The 17,377-nt window shown below is 39.1% G+C and overlaps 1 protein-coding gene across 2 annotated transcripts in view; it reads right to left on the bottom strand.

Moving 5' to 3' along the window:
- Positions 1–17,377, bottom strand: part of plxnd1 (plexin D1) — a 243,171-nt gene that overhangs the window by 127,113 nt on the left and 98,681 nt on the right. For both annotated transcript variants that reach the window (XM_039771008.1, XM_039771009.1), the window contains exon 13: positions 6,731–6,876. In XM_039771008.1, coding sequence (XP_039626942.1) covers positions 6,731–6,876 — 146 coding nt within the window. The remainder of the gene's footprint in view (positions 1–6,730; positions 6,877–17,377) is intronic.

Raw genomic sequence — 17,377 nt, 5'->3', positions numbered from 1 at the left:
GAGGTGTGAATGTGTCTCTCCTGCCATGTGATGCTTTCTCTTAGGTCAATGTGGTCCTTCCTTAAGAGCTGAGAGACATTTTACTGGAATAACTTTAGTAAAAAAGTCAACATTTCACTCTGTCTATCGATGTTCATCTGTTTAAAAAGTATTCCATTATCTCCCAGATGGGCTTAAAGTGGAGAAGGACAAGCAAACTGTATTGCCTTTACCTCACTACTACTTATCTTGCGTAACTGGGAGAATCCCACCCCACCACTTTTGAGTCAATGGGTAACTGATATACTATTCTATTTTCTTACTTAAGGGATCTGTTCAAAACTTTTTAAAAATATGGCAGGATCTAATCAATAACATTTTAGAATAAGCATCCATTTCAAGGAAAGGGATACTCTTCCATGGTTGCTGCTTAGAAAGAGTAGCTTTGGTTGTTGGCTCTCCTCTCTTTCTCTTTGGGACTCGATTTTGCTTTGTTAACTTTGACTTGATTGTATGGAATGTTATCTACTTTTAATTACCCATCCATCCATCCATTCTCTTCTGCTTATCCAATAAAATCAAACAAAATTTTTTTAAAAAGAAAAATGATTCTAGGGTGGCATGGTGGCGCAGTGGTAGCGCTGCTGCCTAACCCCATGACCCTGTGTTCAGATTCAGCGGGTTGGAAAATGGATGGATGGATAGATGAAAAATGATTCTATTATTATTATACCATTAATTATACCGATAATGTGCAGTGAATACACTTGACTTATAATTTTCAGACTCTTTCTCTGTACGTTTAGCATTCGCTTGCTCAGAGGTTGATGCTCTTGCTGCTTCCTGAGCAACTCTTCTCTTCTCCACCCTAGCAGCCTGCACCGTCTCTTCTTTCATTGGCATCTTTTGTCATTAAAACTGATTAAGTCAGTTGGCAGTTAAGTCTTCAATCTGCCTCATGAATGATTTAAGATATGAGCAGGTAGGGGAAGTGACGGTGAAGGTGGTAGGGATGAGAACAGCACCCGTATGCACACACAGCACCGCTGCCCTGCTGGCCGCTGTTGAGAGTTGATTCTACAATAAAATAAAATAAAAAGAGGAATAACTTTGGAGGTCAATCATCACCCCGAAAGCGGATAGTAGACATCACGTAGTATATGTGTACCAAATTTCAAGTCAATAGGTCAAACGGTTTGCGAGCTACAGGTGATTTAAATTCCTGAACAGACAAACGAATAGCCACGGTAGTGTATTATATAGGAAGACATGTCATTGACGCCTTTGTTCAAATGACTTACAAAGATCCAATCATCTTCATACACAATGCATTTGTTTTACAATTAAAACACAGTCAACTAAAGTGACTTGCTCAGGGTCGTAAATGTGGGATCTAATCTGACAAGCATATACTGTAAAGTCTAGTAGCATCACCACTACCAAAAGTATCTGCCTATATCTGCACGCACATTAACAGTTACAAAACTAAATAGTTGTAAATCTGTGCAAGGGTCCAGTTTACAGGAGCAAAGGGCTACACAGTGAACTTACCATAAAAATCATTTAACTGGACAGGACTAGAGTACGATGACCTGAGAAAACATACGGTGCTACAGAATGGTTCAATGTTGTGTAAGTCAAAAGAACAGTGCCCGCCATAATGTTTGGGACAAGGACTCATTTTTCTTTGATTTACCCCTCTGCTCCTTAGTTTAAAAATTACATATCAAACAATTCAGGTGTGATTAAAGTGCACATTGCAGACTTTAATTTAAGGAGATTTGCATACATTTCACTCACCATGTAGAAATGACAACACCTTTTATACATGGTCCCTTCATTTCAGGCCACTTTTCTAAAAGCATATTACCACTTTGTTATTATAGGTTATTGACCATAAAATGATGGGCAAAAAAGGCAAATGTTTCCATTTAAAATAAAATCTACAACACCCTAAAGTGAGCAGGATGTCTATACTATTGAATACGCATTGAATCCATCACATTAGGAAAGGAGAGCTAAAGTAAATCTGCTTCTGATCCACTGCTGGAGAACCAGAGTGCAGTTTACACGGGCTGCAAACTGGAGTCGGGCAGTTTCCAATCAAACCCAGTTCCACCCTGGAATCTTGTACGGTCAAGCCAATGAAATAAATATTTCACTTGTATCAAGGGGAATGAATGCTTACTTGAGGCAGCAGAGATTTTGGGAAAAGCTGAAGGAAAGCCATCAATATATGGAAGTGATTATGCGGAAGGCAGAACAGAAATGTCTCGACTGATTCTCCTAGCCTTGTTCCTCTCATTAGCTTTCTTCTCAAGCCCCCCTCTCCTTGTGCTATTTCCTAGATTTCTCCACTCTGTATGAACACAAACTTAATCCAATGATAACAGATTACCTCTGTGGGCTACCTGACATCCCCACACATAAAAAGCATTTTTAGAAACAGATACCCCTGCCGAGCAGATTAATGCTGTATCTGTATTTAAACATTCGGCCCCAAACTGATTTCAAGATTAGTGGCTGAAATGGCGCGTAATGAACCAGCTGTTCTATGATTATAATCTGTAAGTTCATTTTTAGGTTCATTTTTAAGTAAATAGGGACGTGCAGGTGCAGCTGACAAAAATTATACATCATTGGTAAATAATTTATTTTCTTGGTTTTGGTAATTAGTCAGCAATCTTTGGACAAGTTGTTCAGTTTCTAATGCTTTAAATTACTGTCTCATTATTTTAATTAGACGACTCTAATTGGTATATTTTTCTCAAAACCGAGTGAACTGCTGATTTGAAGCTGTTCTTTTGACACACAGTGTGTTTAAGTGTACTAAGTTGGTAAAAAAAAATCTGAGAAATGCTGAAAACATTACAGAATCAAAGTGTGGCTTTTTACTTATATTTACCAGGAGAGGACATTGCTGACCTTAAATCAAGAGTCATTGTCTTCATAAAATACAAAACAGCAATCGCTGAGAAAAATGGGCCTTTTTGTCCATTCGTTTTCAGAATTTGTGATTCCAAACAGTCACACACACACTAACTCTTAATAACCCAGCTAGGAATTGCCATTTAATTTAACCAAAAGTCTTGGTGTTGCTGGAAGAAACTGCAATGGCAAAGAGAATCCCATGCAAAGAGCATGAAAACTCCACACAGAAGTGTGCAAATCTTCAGAAGCAGACCATGTTTCAAAATATCGTATTTTCTCCCTCTAAAAGCTGACTAAAAAAGAAGACAGAATGCAGTCCAAGTAAGTATCTAGAGGACTGCTGGCTCGTAGGAATGAAAAAATCAAAAAAAGGGATCCCCTTAATATCTTTCTGGTTTCTCCAAGACAACAATGTGACTGCTGTGCTCCTGGAAACACTCAAAGCTGCAGTACATTTTTTTTATTCTTTCCTTTCCAATTGTTTATTTCAGTCTGAGATCAGAAAGAAATAAAATGGAGATATTTTCTTTTGTCTCATGCTTCTCAGGTTTTTCTCTTGAGGACATAATACCCTGATATTCTCACAAGGGTCTCCTCTTGAGTTTCGGCAGAGATCTCAGCAAAGTCACACAATGGCCTCAGAATTTCCAAATAGTGCCTTGACATTCTTTTTGGGCAATTTGTAAGTGTTTGCATTGTGCGCTCAGTACTATAATGTGAAATGTATGGACAGTTGTATGTGGTAATTAAACACTTTACTGTGATTACAAAACTGAATAATAGTTGCTCTATTTTATATTGCTGTGCTCCAATTCCATCATGCTCATTTGTCATAGATGGTCGGGGCCTTTTCCCAGCCAGGATGCCTCTGCCTTGGAAGGACTGGGGGAGCAAGTGTGGACAGAGCATCACCTCCCATAGAACACTAGAGGGCAGCCCCCCTGGATGGCAGTGGTACCTCAGATTCCTGCAAATCTTCATGGGAATTGGAGTTCGTTACAGCCCTATTGGGATCCGGAGGTGCTGCTAGGGTGTGCTGCAACTATTCCTGAGCCCGTATGGACATTTCTTCAGCCACATCTGGAAGTAAGTCAACGAGCACCTGAAGCACTTCCGGGTGATCTATATAAGGGACCAGCAGACACTATTCTGGGAGCCACAGCCAGGTGGTAGTGGACAAAGCTTGCTGGAGATAGAGAGAAGAGGAAAAAAATGATGGTGTGTTTGGTGTGTTCGGGACTGTGTTGTGTGCTTGTGGGAATGGGGAAGATGTTCCACATGGGCGAAGAATAAATAAAGAACATTTGTGTTTTATCAGTGCCTCCCGTGTCTGACTGTGTCGGGTCAAACGTTGGTATAGCGCCATGCTTTGTCACATCATTCTAGAAGACAATGCAGGCAGTGTGGTGTAGGGCTTAAGACTTGAGACTTCAAAGAGGTTGTGGGTTCAAATCCCACTACTGACACCATTGAGTGACCATGAGAAAGTCACTTCATCTGCCTGTGCTCCAATTTCAAATGCAAATTAAATGTAAGCGATTGCATCTTAGATGTTGGAAGTCACCGTAGATAAAGGCATCAGTCCAATATTAAGTGAAAAACATGAAAGCTGGAAAGATATTAGAACAAAACTGGAAAGAGACCTCACCAAATATACCAGGCTTCTCACTTTTCACCTCAGTTGTATCTCATGTGTCCTTTTTGTCTAAAGCTATTTCTCCAAGGGAATTTTAGGAGAAACATCTTTGACAAAGTCGATTATTAAATGAAACATAAATGAGAATCTCTTTTAAGTGTTAAAGAAGTTATGAAAAGAAAAGGAAACATTTTAAAAATAATGTAACATGATTGTCAATGTAATTGTTTTGTGACTGTTATGAGTGTTGCTGTCATCAGGGATTTGATTATCATTATTTCTTTCAATCAGGTTCATATTTGGAGGACGTGTTGTGTTCAAGTTATATTCCGTGTTTGTCAACCGTTGTAAAGATAACAGGTTTCATTCATCAAAGTGATCACTACCCAAATCGCTACTCGTGAATCTAAGATGTTTAACAGGCATTCCCGGTATGAACTTGTGGAATCGCCTGCGAGTATTTAGCGGCAGCATCTCTATGAACTTGTGGATTTGCCTGCGAGTATTTAGTGACAGCGTGTCTATTAACTTGTGGATTTTTCTGCGAGTATTTAGTGACAGCGTCTCTATGAATTTGTGGAGTTGCCTGCAAGTATTTAGCGACAGCGTCACAAAGTTTTTTCCGTCTAGCTGCATCAGAAAATGTACCACGACGTTTGACATGCCTCCTTTTTACTGTTTTCTCACAGCTTGGATTGCTGCTGTCATAATCGGTTTGAGTTTCATGGTTTGTTTCAATTACGTTAGTATTTGCAGGACTTGTGTTGAAGTGACATTCGGCATCTGTCAAGCGTTGTAAGTATACAATCAGCTTCATCGATAACTTCACATCCAGCTTTTGAGAGTTTAAACATTCATAAGCATTAAAGTGTCCACTATTGAAATTGTCACCTGTGAATCTAAGATGTTTAAGAGGCATTGGCGGTTGTCCAAAGGTGTAAAACATTTGGCCATTTCGGTACACTTGAAAGCGACAACCGAACAATTCAGCGGCAGCCATCGACTCACATGCAGATGCATAGGTGAAGGCCTTAAGCATTTCACTCTTCTAGTGCTCCTGTGTAGTATAATTATCTCCTGTACCATCATCAGTCCACACCTGGAACCTGTCCCAGTCATTCAATACATAAGACACAATGTTCCTCCGGATATCAAGTGTGAGCCTGATATGGCCGTGCAATATGTAACACAGAGAATGGAAAAGGCAGGCGCCATCTCCGGGCATGGAAACCACTTGGTAAGTGACAGTTCTTTGATCGATGGTAATCACCTCGATTAGACATATTACCACCCAAATCGCTACTCGTGAATCTAAGATGTTTAACAGGCATTCCCGGTATTAACTTGTGGATTTGCCTGCGAATATTTAGCGGCAGCGTGTCTATGAACTTGTGGAATTGCCTGCGAGTATTTAGCGACAGAGTCTCTATGAACTTGTGGATTAGCTCGTGAGTATTTAGCGGCAGCGTCTCTATGAACTTGTGGATTTGCCTGCGAGTATTTAGCAACAGCATGTCTATTAACTTGTGGATTTTTCTGTGAGTATGTGGCGGCAGTGTCACAAAGTTGTTTTCGTCTAGCTGCATCAGAAAATGTACCACAACGTCTGACATGCCTCCTTTTTACTGTTTTCTCACAGCTTGGATTGCTGCTGAAGGATGGCCTTATATGGACAGGCAGTCAATTACGTGACAGGCGTGGGGATGGGGGACGCAATATAGGCAGGCAGCACCCTACATGGGAGGCGTGGTGATGGGGGACACAACTCCGCCTCACACGGCGACCGAGCTGCAGGCTATGGACGTATATATGTACGTAAGTAGGATTCAATTATGACCATTACGCGTAGAATTTCGAAATGAAACCTGCCTAACTTTTGTAAGTAAGCTGTAAGGAATGAGCCTGCCAAATTTCAGCCTTCCACCTACACGGGAAGTTGGAGAATTAGTGACGAGTGAGTCAGTCAGTCAGTCAGTGAGGGCTTTGCCTTTTATTAGTATAGATATATAGAAGAAACCTTCTATTTTTCACAAATATTCTCTAGTTTGATTATAATTCCAGAAGTCTAACGAGCAGCCTTTGAAGCAGACAACAATTAATTTAACAACACACATTGAAAAATGAAACATGCCAGTCATTTGGCTGGCTTTGATGGCCGGAGGTTTCGCAAGAGCATTCACTCACTCTTCTGAAACAATGAATCTCTCGGGCAGCAGCTGGCATTTCACTTCTCCAATGACAACTGTGACATCACTGAATCTGCGACCAAGGTTCCTTCCTTGTATTGTCACCAGAGTTCCTCCTTCCAGTGGGCCATTTAAGGGCAGGATCTAGGGGAGATAAATGCAAACAGACATAAACAGCAAATGTAATCCATGAAACGATCACCACCTGCTTACATACAAAGATGAATCAAAGGAACTGTTAGTTTCATTAACGTATTGCCTTGGGAGGGGGTATTGTCTCTCTTCAACCTGTTCAAAAACTATTTTCTGTTTACACAACCAGGATTGAGTCTCCATGTTAGGATATGTTGTTTCGTTCAGTCTTATTTATGGGTTGATCAATGCATATGGATTAATATAGCCCATTGCCTGATTCACCACGGATTCACTGAGCAAGGCATTAACAATGCGTCTGTGATTTAATGGTAAAAAAGACAATTGTACAACAGGTTTATATTTGTAAAGTTACTCCAAAATAAAAGATAAATTAAAAAAAAGCTTTAGGTTTAATGGACATGATATAGTATACGATTGGAGTCACTGCATTCATTTAAGTTCTGGTTAGCCCTGATCAGCTCACTGTAATTGGATGTTTCTGACTGCATGCTCCTATTAATTTAACTTTATTCTTCCATATTAAACAATGTTTTGTAAATTCTGTGACAACATAATTGTGCACACAGAAGCCATGGTCTAAAGTGCATAAAAAAAAGCATATGAAGAAGAAGTCACTTTGAAACAATAGCAAGGAAACATTTTATTTTTCCAGACAAGATTTGCATGTTGGAACTGCTAAATTGACTAGGGGGGGAATTGCCAGGGATGATACAATACAATATTATCATGAAACCTGGGACACAATACAATGATATTGCAACATTTTATGTATCAAAACATAATACATTTTATGGTTTAATTTGGCCTCATGTTACTGTTTCATTTTTTCTTTTCTTTGGCACAACTGAAGGTTGAATTCATATCCCTGTAGGCAAAATTATGCCTTAACTATTAATAACAAATAACAAAATATTAATAACACCTAATAACAAAAAAAACTTTTCATGCAGTTCATACCATTTGAAATCATTTTTTTATATTTCTTCTATAATAAGAAAGCCATTAAATAAAACAAATTACATAAATCAGTATACCGTTTAAACTTAGCTCTGGATGATTCTTTGTGAGACCAGCCATTAGGTTTTTAAGTCTGGCATCATATAACTGACACCAAAACATTAAATGTTTAAAAATATATGGTTTGAATACATATGAATTTATATATCATTTTGGTGGCTAACAAACATGTTGTAGCATTGATCAGTGAAATTTACCGATGTGTTTTACACAGAGAATTTGCTGGGTTCACTGGTGAACTTGTTAGCCAAAATGTCCCTGAAAATTTGCTCTGCAGCTGGCAGACATTTTTTCCCAGTTTCCCATTATGCTTTGCGACATCACCGATCTATGCTACCCGACCAATTTACAGAGTGCTGGTAAAGAACTTTCATGACACATTTTCATTTGAGGGGTAGATTAGCTGACCATAATAAGAATATTATAAAATACTTTGTTGTTCTGCATTGATTCATGGTATGTTGTGTCTTCACTGCTGGATTAAGCATTTTGTACTTTTCACTATGCAGAAGCGCTATATGTTGTGGTGCAGAGTCATATACTGTAGGTGCTAAATGATGTCTTGTGCCACACACACTGTTTAGCTGCTTTTCCAGGGTGACAACAGTCCATGAGAGATACAGAGTAAACTATAGATCTCTCAACTCCACTTAGTTTATTTTTGTACAGCACCTTTCACTGACTACAAGTGCCTCGACAAGCTTACAGACAGACAAACATGAAAACTGTACAAGTTACTAATTACGTAATGAGTACGCATAAAGACAAGGATTTGACAGGAAAGAAAGCATTTTGAAATGTATTACCATAAATGAAGCTCAGTTACATCTGTCGATTAATTAGACATTGTACTATGGGCAGTTGACAACAAAGGAGAAGGAAAGAAGAACGTCAGTAAGTAGCTGGCATTATTAAATGACCTACATATTTTCTACCAGAGATGGGAGGGTCAGAGTCACACTGACTGTGACAAACAGAAGAACTGAGCAGCTGTCATGGGCAATGGCACTGCGGACCATTTTTTACGTGGAGAGACCTAATCCAGGTCTTCAGAATCGTCAAAGGTATTGCAAAAGATGATCCCGCAGAATCTTTCAGCTTAAGGGTCAATCACATACTTGAGGACACCAGTGTCAATTAAGGGGAAGTGCATTTAGGACTGAAGTCAGGAAGCACTTCTTTATGTAAAGAGTTCTGGGAATCTGGAACAAACTCTCAAGACGTGTATTTGAAAAGGAAACTTCGATAATCAGTCTTAATGAGATTTTGGCACAGTTTAGCTCTTATGGAAACAAATTAACGTAATGGACTGAATGGTCTCCTCTCCTTTGTCAAAGTCGCAATGTTCTTATGTTCTAATAGGGCATCATTTGAAAAATGCGTCACTGTCTGCATTGGCTCTCCTTGTAAATGTGATCGTAAAAGAGAGAAGCAGTAGTCATCAAGATGACTAGACACCTATCCATGGTAGTCTATGTTTTGGAATTCAGCAATGGTGAGCAATTAATAGCAGGAATTTTGATAGACTCTTGGATAGAGTTCTACATCTAAGATAAATTGGCATTGCTTGGTGATCCATGATGCAAGCCAAATCTAAATAAAACAACTATTTATTTGCTGTAATGGCCTGTTGCACATCCCCCTTGAATTCAGTTAGTGTTGTTCTTCTGAGCCTCTTAGGCTCTTGATAACTGCTACGAATGTCAACCGTCACCGTATCCAAAATTGTTCCTGTTGTCACACTGAACAGCTAAAATATGCCACGATAAGTCATGCTAATCACCTGACCCTGAATGTTCTAGCCCAATGTGAGGGAATACATTAATGTATGTCAGAATAGCGACATATAAAACTAATCATTTGATTATCTGGCCATGCAGATTTCTCTTGTCAGTTTTCATATAAATTGGACTACTGCATCTAGGGACACGAATTTAACATACCAGTTGTCTTTATGGGGACCTACTTAAAGGATACCAAAGAAGGGTTTGTGAAAAAGCGATGGAATTTCAGTCTCTTTGTTTCCTCCTCCATTGTACAGAATGTACACAGGTTGTAAACAAACCTGTATGTGTATCTGTGTAGGACGTTTTAGAGATGCCCGTCAACAAAGCACTATGTCTTTGAATCAAAATCATGATGGACAAAAGGACAAATAAATTGGTTAGCTAAGCTAAATCTGAGTTAAAGTTTTTAACTCTTTTACAGTACATATAATTATATTGAGTAGTGGCATTGTTTTAGTCTCTCTCTCCCACAAATATCCACTAACATACCAGTTCAGTTTAACCTATAGTTATTCTTCCTTTTGATAAAAAGTCTTGTGCCACTTTGTAGCAGTTATCTCCAAATTAGGTTTTTATCTCACTAAATATCACTTAGCTCTGTCTAAATTATGTCTGTTTGTGGCTCTGCATATCAGCAAGACCCAATGGTTAGGTTCCAGATAGCTGAAGCTTAGGGGTAGGTGTGAAAATTAAAGTTCCAAATTAGGCTGCGAGAATCTATATCCAGCTCCTGCTTACCAGAAAGTATTCACGTCTGCCCTGCCAGCCAGCCAGCCAGCCAGCCAGCCCCACTATATCTCCTAATTACTCTCTGTGATAAGGTAACAAAAGCAGAGCCTTGTTTATCTATGCACTCTCAGTCGACTGTTTTCTAATTATGGGCCCTAAATGGGTGTAGTACCATCAAAAAACGGATTGTGATTTCCTCCTGATTGCACAATTCCTACACCCCCACACACACATTTTTTTGAGATCCTGTAAGCCTGAAGTTTTTCTAAAAATGGAAAACCAATATGCTCTGGCAGAATGCATTCAAAGTGTCTTACTATAGCAGACAATGCAAGCCTTAAGGCGGCAGGGGCGGGGAGTTCCAAATAAAAGCAGTGCTAACGGCATTTCAGCAGTGAGGGTTTCAGAGACAACACTAGCTGCATTTAAGAAACTTTGTGGCTCATGCAATGCGCTAATGGTGGTTCCATGCACAGTGGCAGTTATGACACAGTCCGGGCGCCAGGCAGACATGCCATTCTATTTGACAGACTGCCATGAAATGTTAATGATGCTCATAAATTATTTTACTTGCTTTGCCATCTAATTAATTTGCACTTTGTTTAGTTATATAGGAAGCATAAGATGTCAACTGCCATTTAAATTCTATGTTACATGAGGAGTTGAAGCCAAAAGAAGATAAAACACCTGGAGGGGTGTACAGCAAGATTCTGACCACAAGATCCAAGCCTCCTGACAGTTTTCAGAATGAATAAAATAGTGTAGGAGGCACAGTCTTTAGCTAAAAGGACCACAAAATCTAGAATACTTTATCTGTGAATTTTAGAAATATCCAATCAGTATCACTTCTTAAACCATTGCTTTTAAAAATTGTGATTGGTTGTAACCTAGTCTCTATTATTGCCTTTCTCTTCTTGATATCTTGCTGTGGTGTTTAATGCCACTGCCATTTTCAGCAAGTTAATTCTGCTGACTTTGTACCATTAAGAGACCTTAAAGGATAAGTTTGTTCAAGTCAAAGCTTTTTCTTTACAAACATACTATATATGCATTTGCAATGCAAACTCTGCTCTAAAGTTAAGTCAGGTCAGGTCAGGTTGGGGAGCATGCACTGGTACAGTGTGTTGCCGCACCCACCACAGAATGAAATAGCTCGGGATCCTGGTTGGCAACCCCCGAGGCAGACACACGGTCCAGTCCCACTTTCCAGAAATGACCCTCTATCTGCTGCACCCAGGTGTTATGTGGACATCCCCTTGGCCATCCAGCCCCTCAGGTCCTCAACAATGAAGATGCTGTGAGCCAGATCAACCTCAGCGAATTGCATCACATGGCTGTAGTGCTGTAGCTGATGCTCCCAATGTAGATAATGTGTCTCATTCGGGACTCCATGAGCAACCACTCATTTGATGCAAAGTCAAACAAGAAGTACCCAAGGATTCTCTGAAGAGACATAGTACCAAAGGAATCAAGTCTTCGTCTCAGGTCACTGGATAACGTCCATGTCTTGCAACCATATGGCAAGATAGGAAGCACCAGGACTCTAAAGACTTCAACCTTTGTCCTTTTGCATAGATATCGGGAGCGCCACACACCCCTTTCCAGAGACCTCATGACCCCCCATGCTCTCCCAATCCATCTACAAAAGTTAAGTGCTTTCTAAAACTAAAAAAATATATATCTTGCCCACTCTGATGCTTTACAATGGAGAGTATGCAGCACGGAGGAAAAACTTACCAAATGCATCCATTTTTCAAGTGAAGACAGCTGTCGAATATTGATCTGCGCTTTCTGTGTTTCCACTGAACGTTTGCGACAACAAAAGGGACCTGGAAATTCTCATTGTATCGCATGTAAATGGTACTACTTTTCTCAAGATAAGGATGCATTTTCAATTCACTTATGTGAATTCTCATATTAATATGGAAGTAAATCAAAACAAAACCAACCATTGGTCTGTTTTGGAGTGAGGGGGATTTAAAGGTTGTTGCACAAGAAGACTAAGTGCTGAATTATCGTGTACAGCTGGTCATCTTTTAAAAAGGCCAAATCTCAAATTATTGGTGTATTTTTGTTCAAAAATGACATGCTTAAACTATTTTACAATATGTGTATAATTGCAAAATATGGATCAATACTCGACAACTGTTTTGGCTTGAAAAATGGACGTATTTGGTACATTTGTAAGCTTTTCCTCTGTGCCCCATAGGCGAGATCATTTTTTAAATTACTGTATCGGCCCGAATTAAACGTGACCCCGAATATAACGCGGCCCCCAATTTTTTCATCAAGATTAAAAAAAAAGTCAGAATTTAACGCGATCCATTCATTTTTCATAGAAGAATTCAAAGAATTCCGCCGTCGTAGTGATAAACCGTTCCGTTTCATCATTCTTTTACACCAACCCTTACTTGCTTTAAAGTCCATTTTAGGGATGTTTAAATTAGCAGCGTCTTCTAACGCTTTAAATTTTATAACTTCACGGGATATTGGGAATCCTTCATTTCGCTTTTCTATTACGAATTTTACCACTCACTGCTCAACCTCTTTAAACCTTCCTATTTTGGGTCCACTAAAAGTTTTTCTTGAGGAATTTGCATTCATATATTTTGTTAAATCTTTTCTCCAGAGATGGACGTGTACTTCTGGAACTTCGTATTTCCTTGAAGCTCTCATGTTGTTAATTCTCTCTGCCTCATTTGCAACCATAATCTTAAAATTCATATCGTAGGTTCTCCTGGTACCTTTATTTATTTGTCTCTTTGATGAGCCTTTTTTCTCAACACTACTATTATAACTCACGCTCATTTTTTATGGGCAATAAAGAACCTGCCGCTAGAGCAAACATGCAAATTTCTACTATAACAGTTGCGAGAGACGTGGACTACACTTACCTGTGAATCATAGACACAATAGTCACTTGCTGGCGTACACCGGACGCGCGCCAGAATCGAAATGCTCGAAACCAGCGATTCCACCGGAGCTAGAAACTCTCATGCAGTCTCGTGTACTCGCACCGATCCAAACTATACCGAACGCGGCATGCGCGACTCGCATGACCAACACGCAGGTCGGTCGGAGGCATAGGCGTACAAATAAGAAGAGTTGTTACATTGAATTGCCTAGTCCTCGAATTTAACGCGAGTCCACTTTTGAACGGGAAATATTTAGTCAAAAAAGGTCGTGTTGTATTCGGGCCAATACGGTAATAGAAAGCAAATAGCTTTAGAACAAAATTTAGGCTTGAAAATGCATATTTAGCATGTTTATAAAGAAATAACTTGACTTGTAAAAATACCAAATTGATTCTTTAAATTTTTACCAGTTACAGACCCAATTTAAGACTTTTTTTAATTCTACCAAAATATATTAAACTATTATTATTATTATTATTATTATTATTATTATTATTATTATTATTATTATTCTTTAACATCACAGAACAGTGCCCAGCAAGGGATGAACCGCCTGTTGTCCAATGACAGCCACGTTCTTTTCTGCCTTCACCTAATGTTAATAAATCCTGAAGCGTTCCTTTCTCTGGAATCAATGTGGGCAGGAGGTTTGTTTTTTCACTCCTTCATAGCTAGCTTTCTTTAGCTTAATACATTCATATTTTGCCCTTTACTTATTTTATTAATATTTATAAGCTCCGTATATGTAACAAGTCTAAGCTGGTCCCACATGAGACAGAGGTGGTGAATGTGTAAATGAAGCCTGCTATTGCCTTTAGTGGCTCTTTCTATAATCCGGTAGCTGCCAGGATGGTCTCAGTGCATACATACTGCATACATACTACATACATACTACATACATACTGTATACACATATATGTATATGTGTGGTGGATTTAGAAAGCATTCTGACCGCTTCACTTTTTCACATTTTGCTATGCTGAAGCCTTATGCTAAAATTCATTTTTCCCCACATCAAACAACACTTAATACCATAGAATGACAAAGTGAAAACAGGATCGAAGACATTTTTGCAAATGTATTAAAAATAAATGAACTGAAATATCACACTGAAAAAAGTATTGCGACCTTTTACTGTGACACTTGAAATCTGGCTCAGGTGCATCTCATTCTATTGATCACCATTGAAATATTTTTACACCTTGTTTGGTGTCCACCGGTGGTTAATTCAATTGTTTGAACATGAGTATGAAATGCACACACCTGGGGTCCACAGTTGATAATGTGTATCTGAACAAAAACCAAGCCCGAAGGTCAAAGGTGTCATCTTCAGAGCATAGACACAGGATATGTGTTTATTTATTTATTTTTTTGCCTGGTACTCCAAAAAAGGTGTAAGTTAGATTAACTGGTGATTATAAATTAGCTTGGTATGAGTGAGGGTGTGACACGTCATGGACAGGTATCCCGGTAAATAATAATAATTCTTTGCAGTTATATAGCGCTTTTCTTACTACTTAAAGTGCTCAGTAATTGCAGGTTAAGGGTCATGCTCAAGGGCCCAACAGAACAGAGTCCCTGTTGGCATTTACAGGATTCGAACCGGCAACCTTCTGATTGCTAGTGCAGATCCCTAGCCTCAGAGCCACCACTCCACCTGTCCAGACTGGTGGCCTGCTATGGCTCCATGCCACTCTAACACTTGTATTAAGCAGGTTCACTTGATAGATATAGTTCACTCACCAATGCATTGTAAAAATTAATGTATTTTTTCTCTTAGTACAATAAAACATAAAAAAATATCCACTTGTCTATATTGAATTCACAAAGTATTCCCAGCCCTTCACTTTTTTTATTATTTGTTATGTTGCAGCCTTATGCTCAAATCATTTTTTTCCCTCATCTAGCAACACTCACTACCCCAAATTAACAAAGCGAAAACAAGATATTATAAATTACTGTAAATTAACTAAAAATTATAAACTGAAATATCACATATGAGAATTGCACTTTAGAGCAGGTGCATCCCATTCTATTGATCAGTGTTGAGACGTCTCTACACCTTGTTTGGAGTCCAACTCTGGTGAACTCAATTGATTGGACAGGATTAAAGAAGGTGCATACCAGTCTACAGAAGGTCCACAGTTGACAAAGTGTATCAGAGCAATGCACAAGCCATAAGGTCAAAGGAACTGTCTACAGAGCTTAGAGACATGATTGTGGTGAGGCACAGATTTAGGGAATGCTACAAAAAGTCCTGCAGCATTAAAGGTTTCCAAGAGCACAGGGGCTTTCATAATTCTTAAATGGAAGCAGTTTAGAACAACCACAGCTCTACTAGAGCTTGTCACCTGGAAAAACTGAGCATTTGTGGGAGAAAGGTGTTGGTAGGAGAGGTGACCAAGAACTCGGTAGTCAATCTGGCTGTGCTCCAGAGAATCTGTGTGGAGATGGCAGAAACTTCCTGGAGGCCAACCATCACTGAAACACTCTCATGATATGGGCTTTATGTCGAGTGACCAGACAGAAGTCTTTCGTAATGAAAAACTCATGAAAGCCTGATTGGAGATTGCAAAGGGCACCTAAAGGACTATTAGACTTTGAGAAACAAGATTCTCTGGTCTGATGAAACCAAAATTAATGTCATGTTTGGAAGAAGCTGGGCACCACTCATCACCTGTGAAATACCATTCCAGTGATGAAACTTGTTGGTGGCAGCATCATGCCGTAGAATTGTTTTTCATCAGCAGAGGCAGAGAGACTAGATATGGGTTCAGGGAATGCTGAATGGAGCAAAATGAGGGGCTATCCTGAAAAAATACCTGCTTTAACGTGGTCTGGACCTCAGACTGGACCAAAGGTTCACCTTCCAAGAGGACAATGACCCTAATCACAAAGCAAAGGCAACACAGGAGCAGCTTAGGGACAACTCTGTGAATGTTCTTCATATGCCCATCCAGAGCCTGAACTTGAACCCAATCAAACATTTATGAAGAGCCCTGAAAATAACAGTCTACCAATGGTCTCCATCCAACCTGAGAGAGCTTGAGAGGATCTACAGAGAAGAACGTTACAAAATCCCTGAATCCAGGTGTGCCCATGAAGACTCCAGACTATAATCACTACCAAAGGTGCTTCAACTAAATGCTAAGTCAGTGGTTCTCAACCTGTGGGGCACGAAGTAACAAAAAGGGGGGCGCGAAGATGTGAAAAAAAGAAAACAAGAATCAAAAATATGAAAAAAACATCTATTGAAACCAAAACAAATTAACTTAAACTACATTCTGATACTAGAACAATAAATATAGAGTTAGATAAATGTCGATAAAAGTTAAGTAGGTATAATAAAATATGCATCTACATTTCAAAAAAATGTTAGGGGGTCCCCGATTAAAACTGTTATGAAAACTCGGGTCGCAAATACTTAAAGGCTGAGAAACGCTGAGCTAAGTGACGGGTCTGAATTCCTGTGTCAATGCAAGATTTCAGTTTTTTTACTTTTAATAAATTTGCAAACCTTTTAAAAATCCTGTTTTCACTATGTCACTCTGGGGTATTGAGTTTGTGCTCCATGTGGGAAAAAATGTATTTAAATGATTTTAGCACAAGGCTGCAACATAACAAAATGTGAAAGAAGTGAAGGGGTCTGAACACCTTCTGAATGCAGTGTTATATGCAGTGCCGGCACCACCATTAAGGTAAATTAGGCAGATCATAATGGGGGAAAAATCCAAGCCGCATTTATTAGCTACCGAACAGTCGATTGGCACATTAATAAGTTTGGCCTAGGGCGCAAAATAACCTAGCAAATAGCACTGGGTATAGGTATATACTGCAAGGTGCATTTATGTTTTATTATATTTTATTTTGCATTTTATTTTACCTATGCTGTACATGTAGTTTTCTTGAGTTTATAAATTAAAGTGAGCAATAATCAAAATACATCAAACTCTGTTCCTGCTGCATATGCCCCTGATGAATGTGGATGTAGTTTGCTAAATGCTCTACGAATAGTGAGCAGATATTTCTTAGATGGTTCAC

This window comes from Polypterus senegalus, chromosome 12, assembly GCF_016835505.1.
Source record: "Polypterus senegalus isolate Bchr_013 chromosome 12, ASM1683550v1, whole genome shotgun sequence".
Classification (NCBI taxonomy): domain Eukaryota; kingdom Metazoa; phylum Chordata; class Cladistia; order Polypteriformes; family Polypteridae; genus Polypterus; species Polypterus senegalus.
The sequence above is the reverse complement of the archived record's forward strand: the minus strand, read 5'-3'. Positions and strand labels throughout refer to the sequence as shown.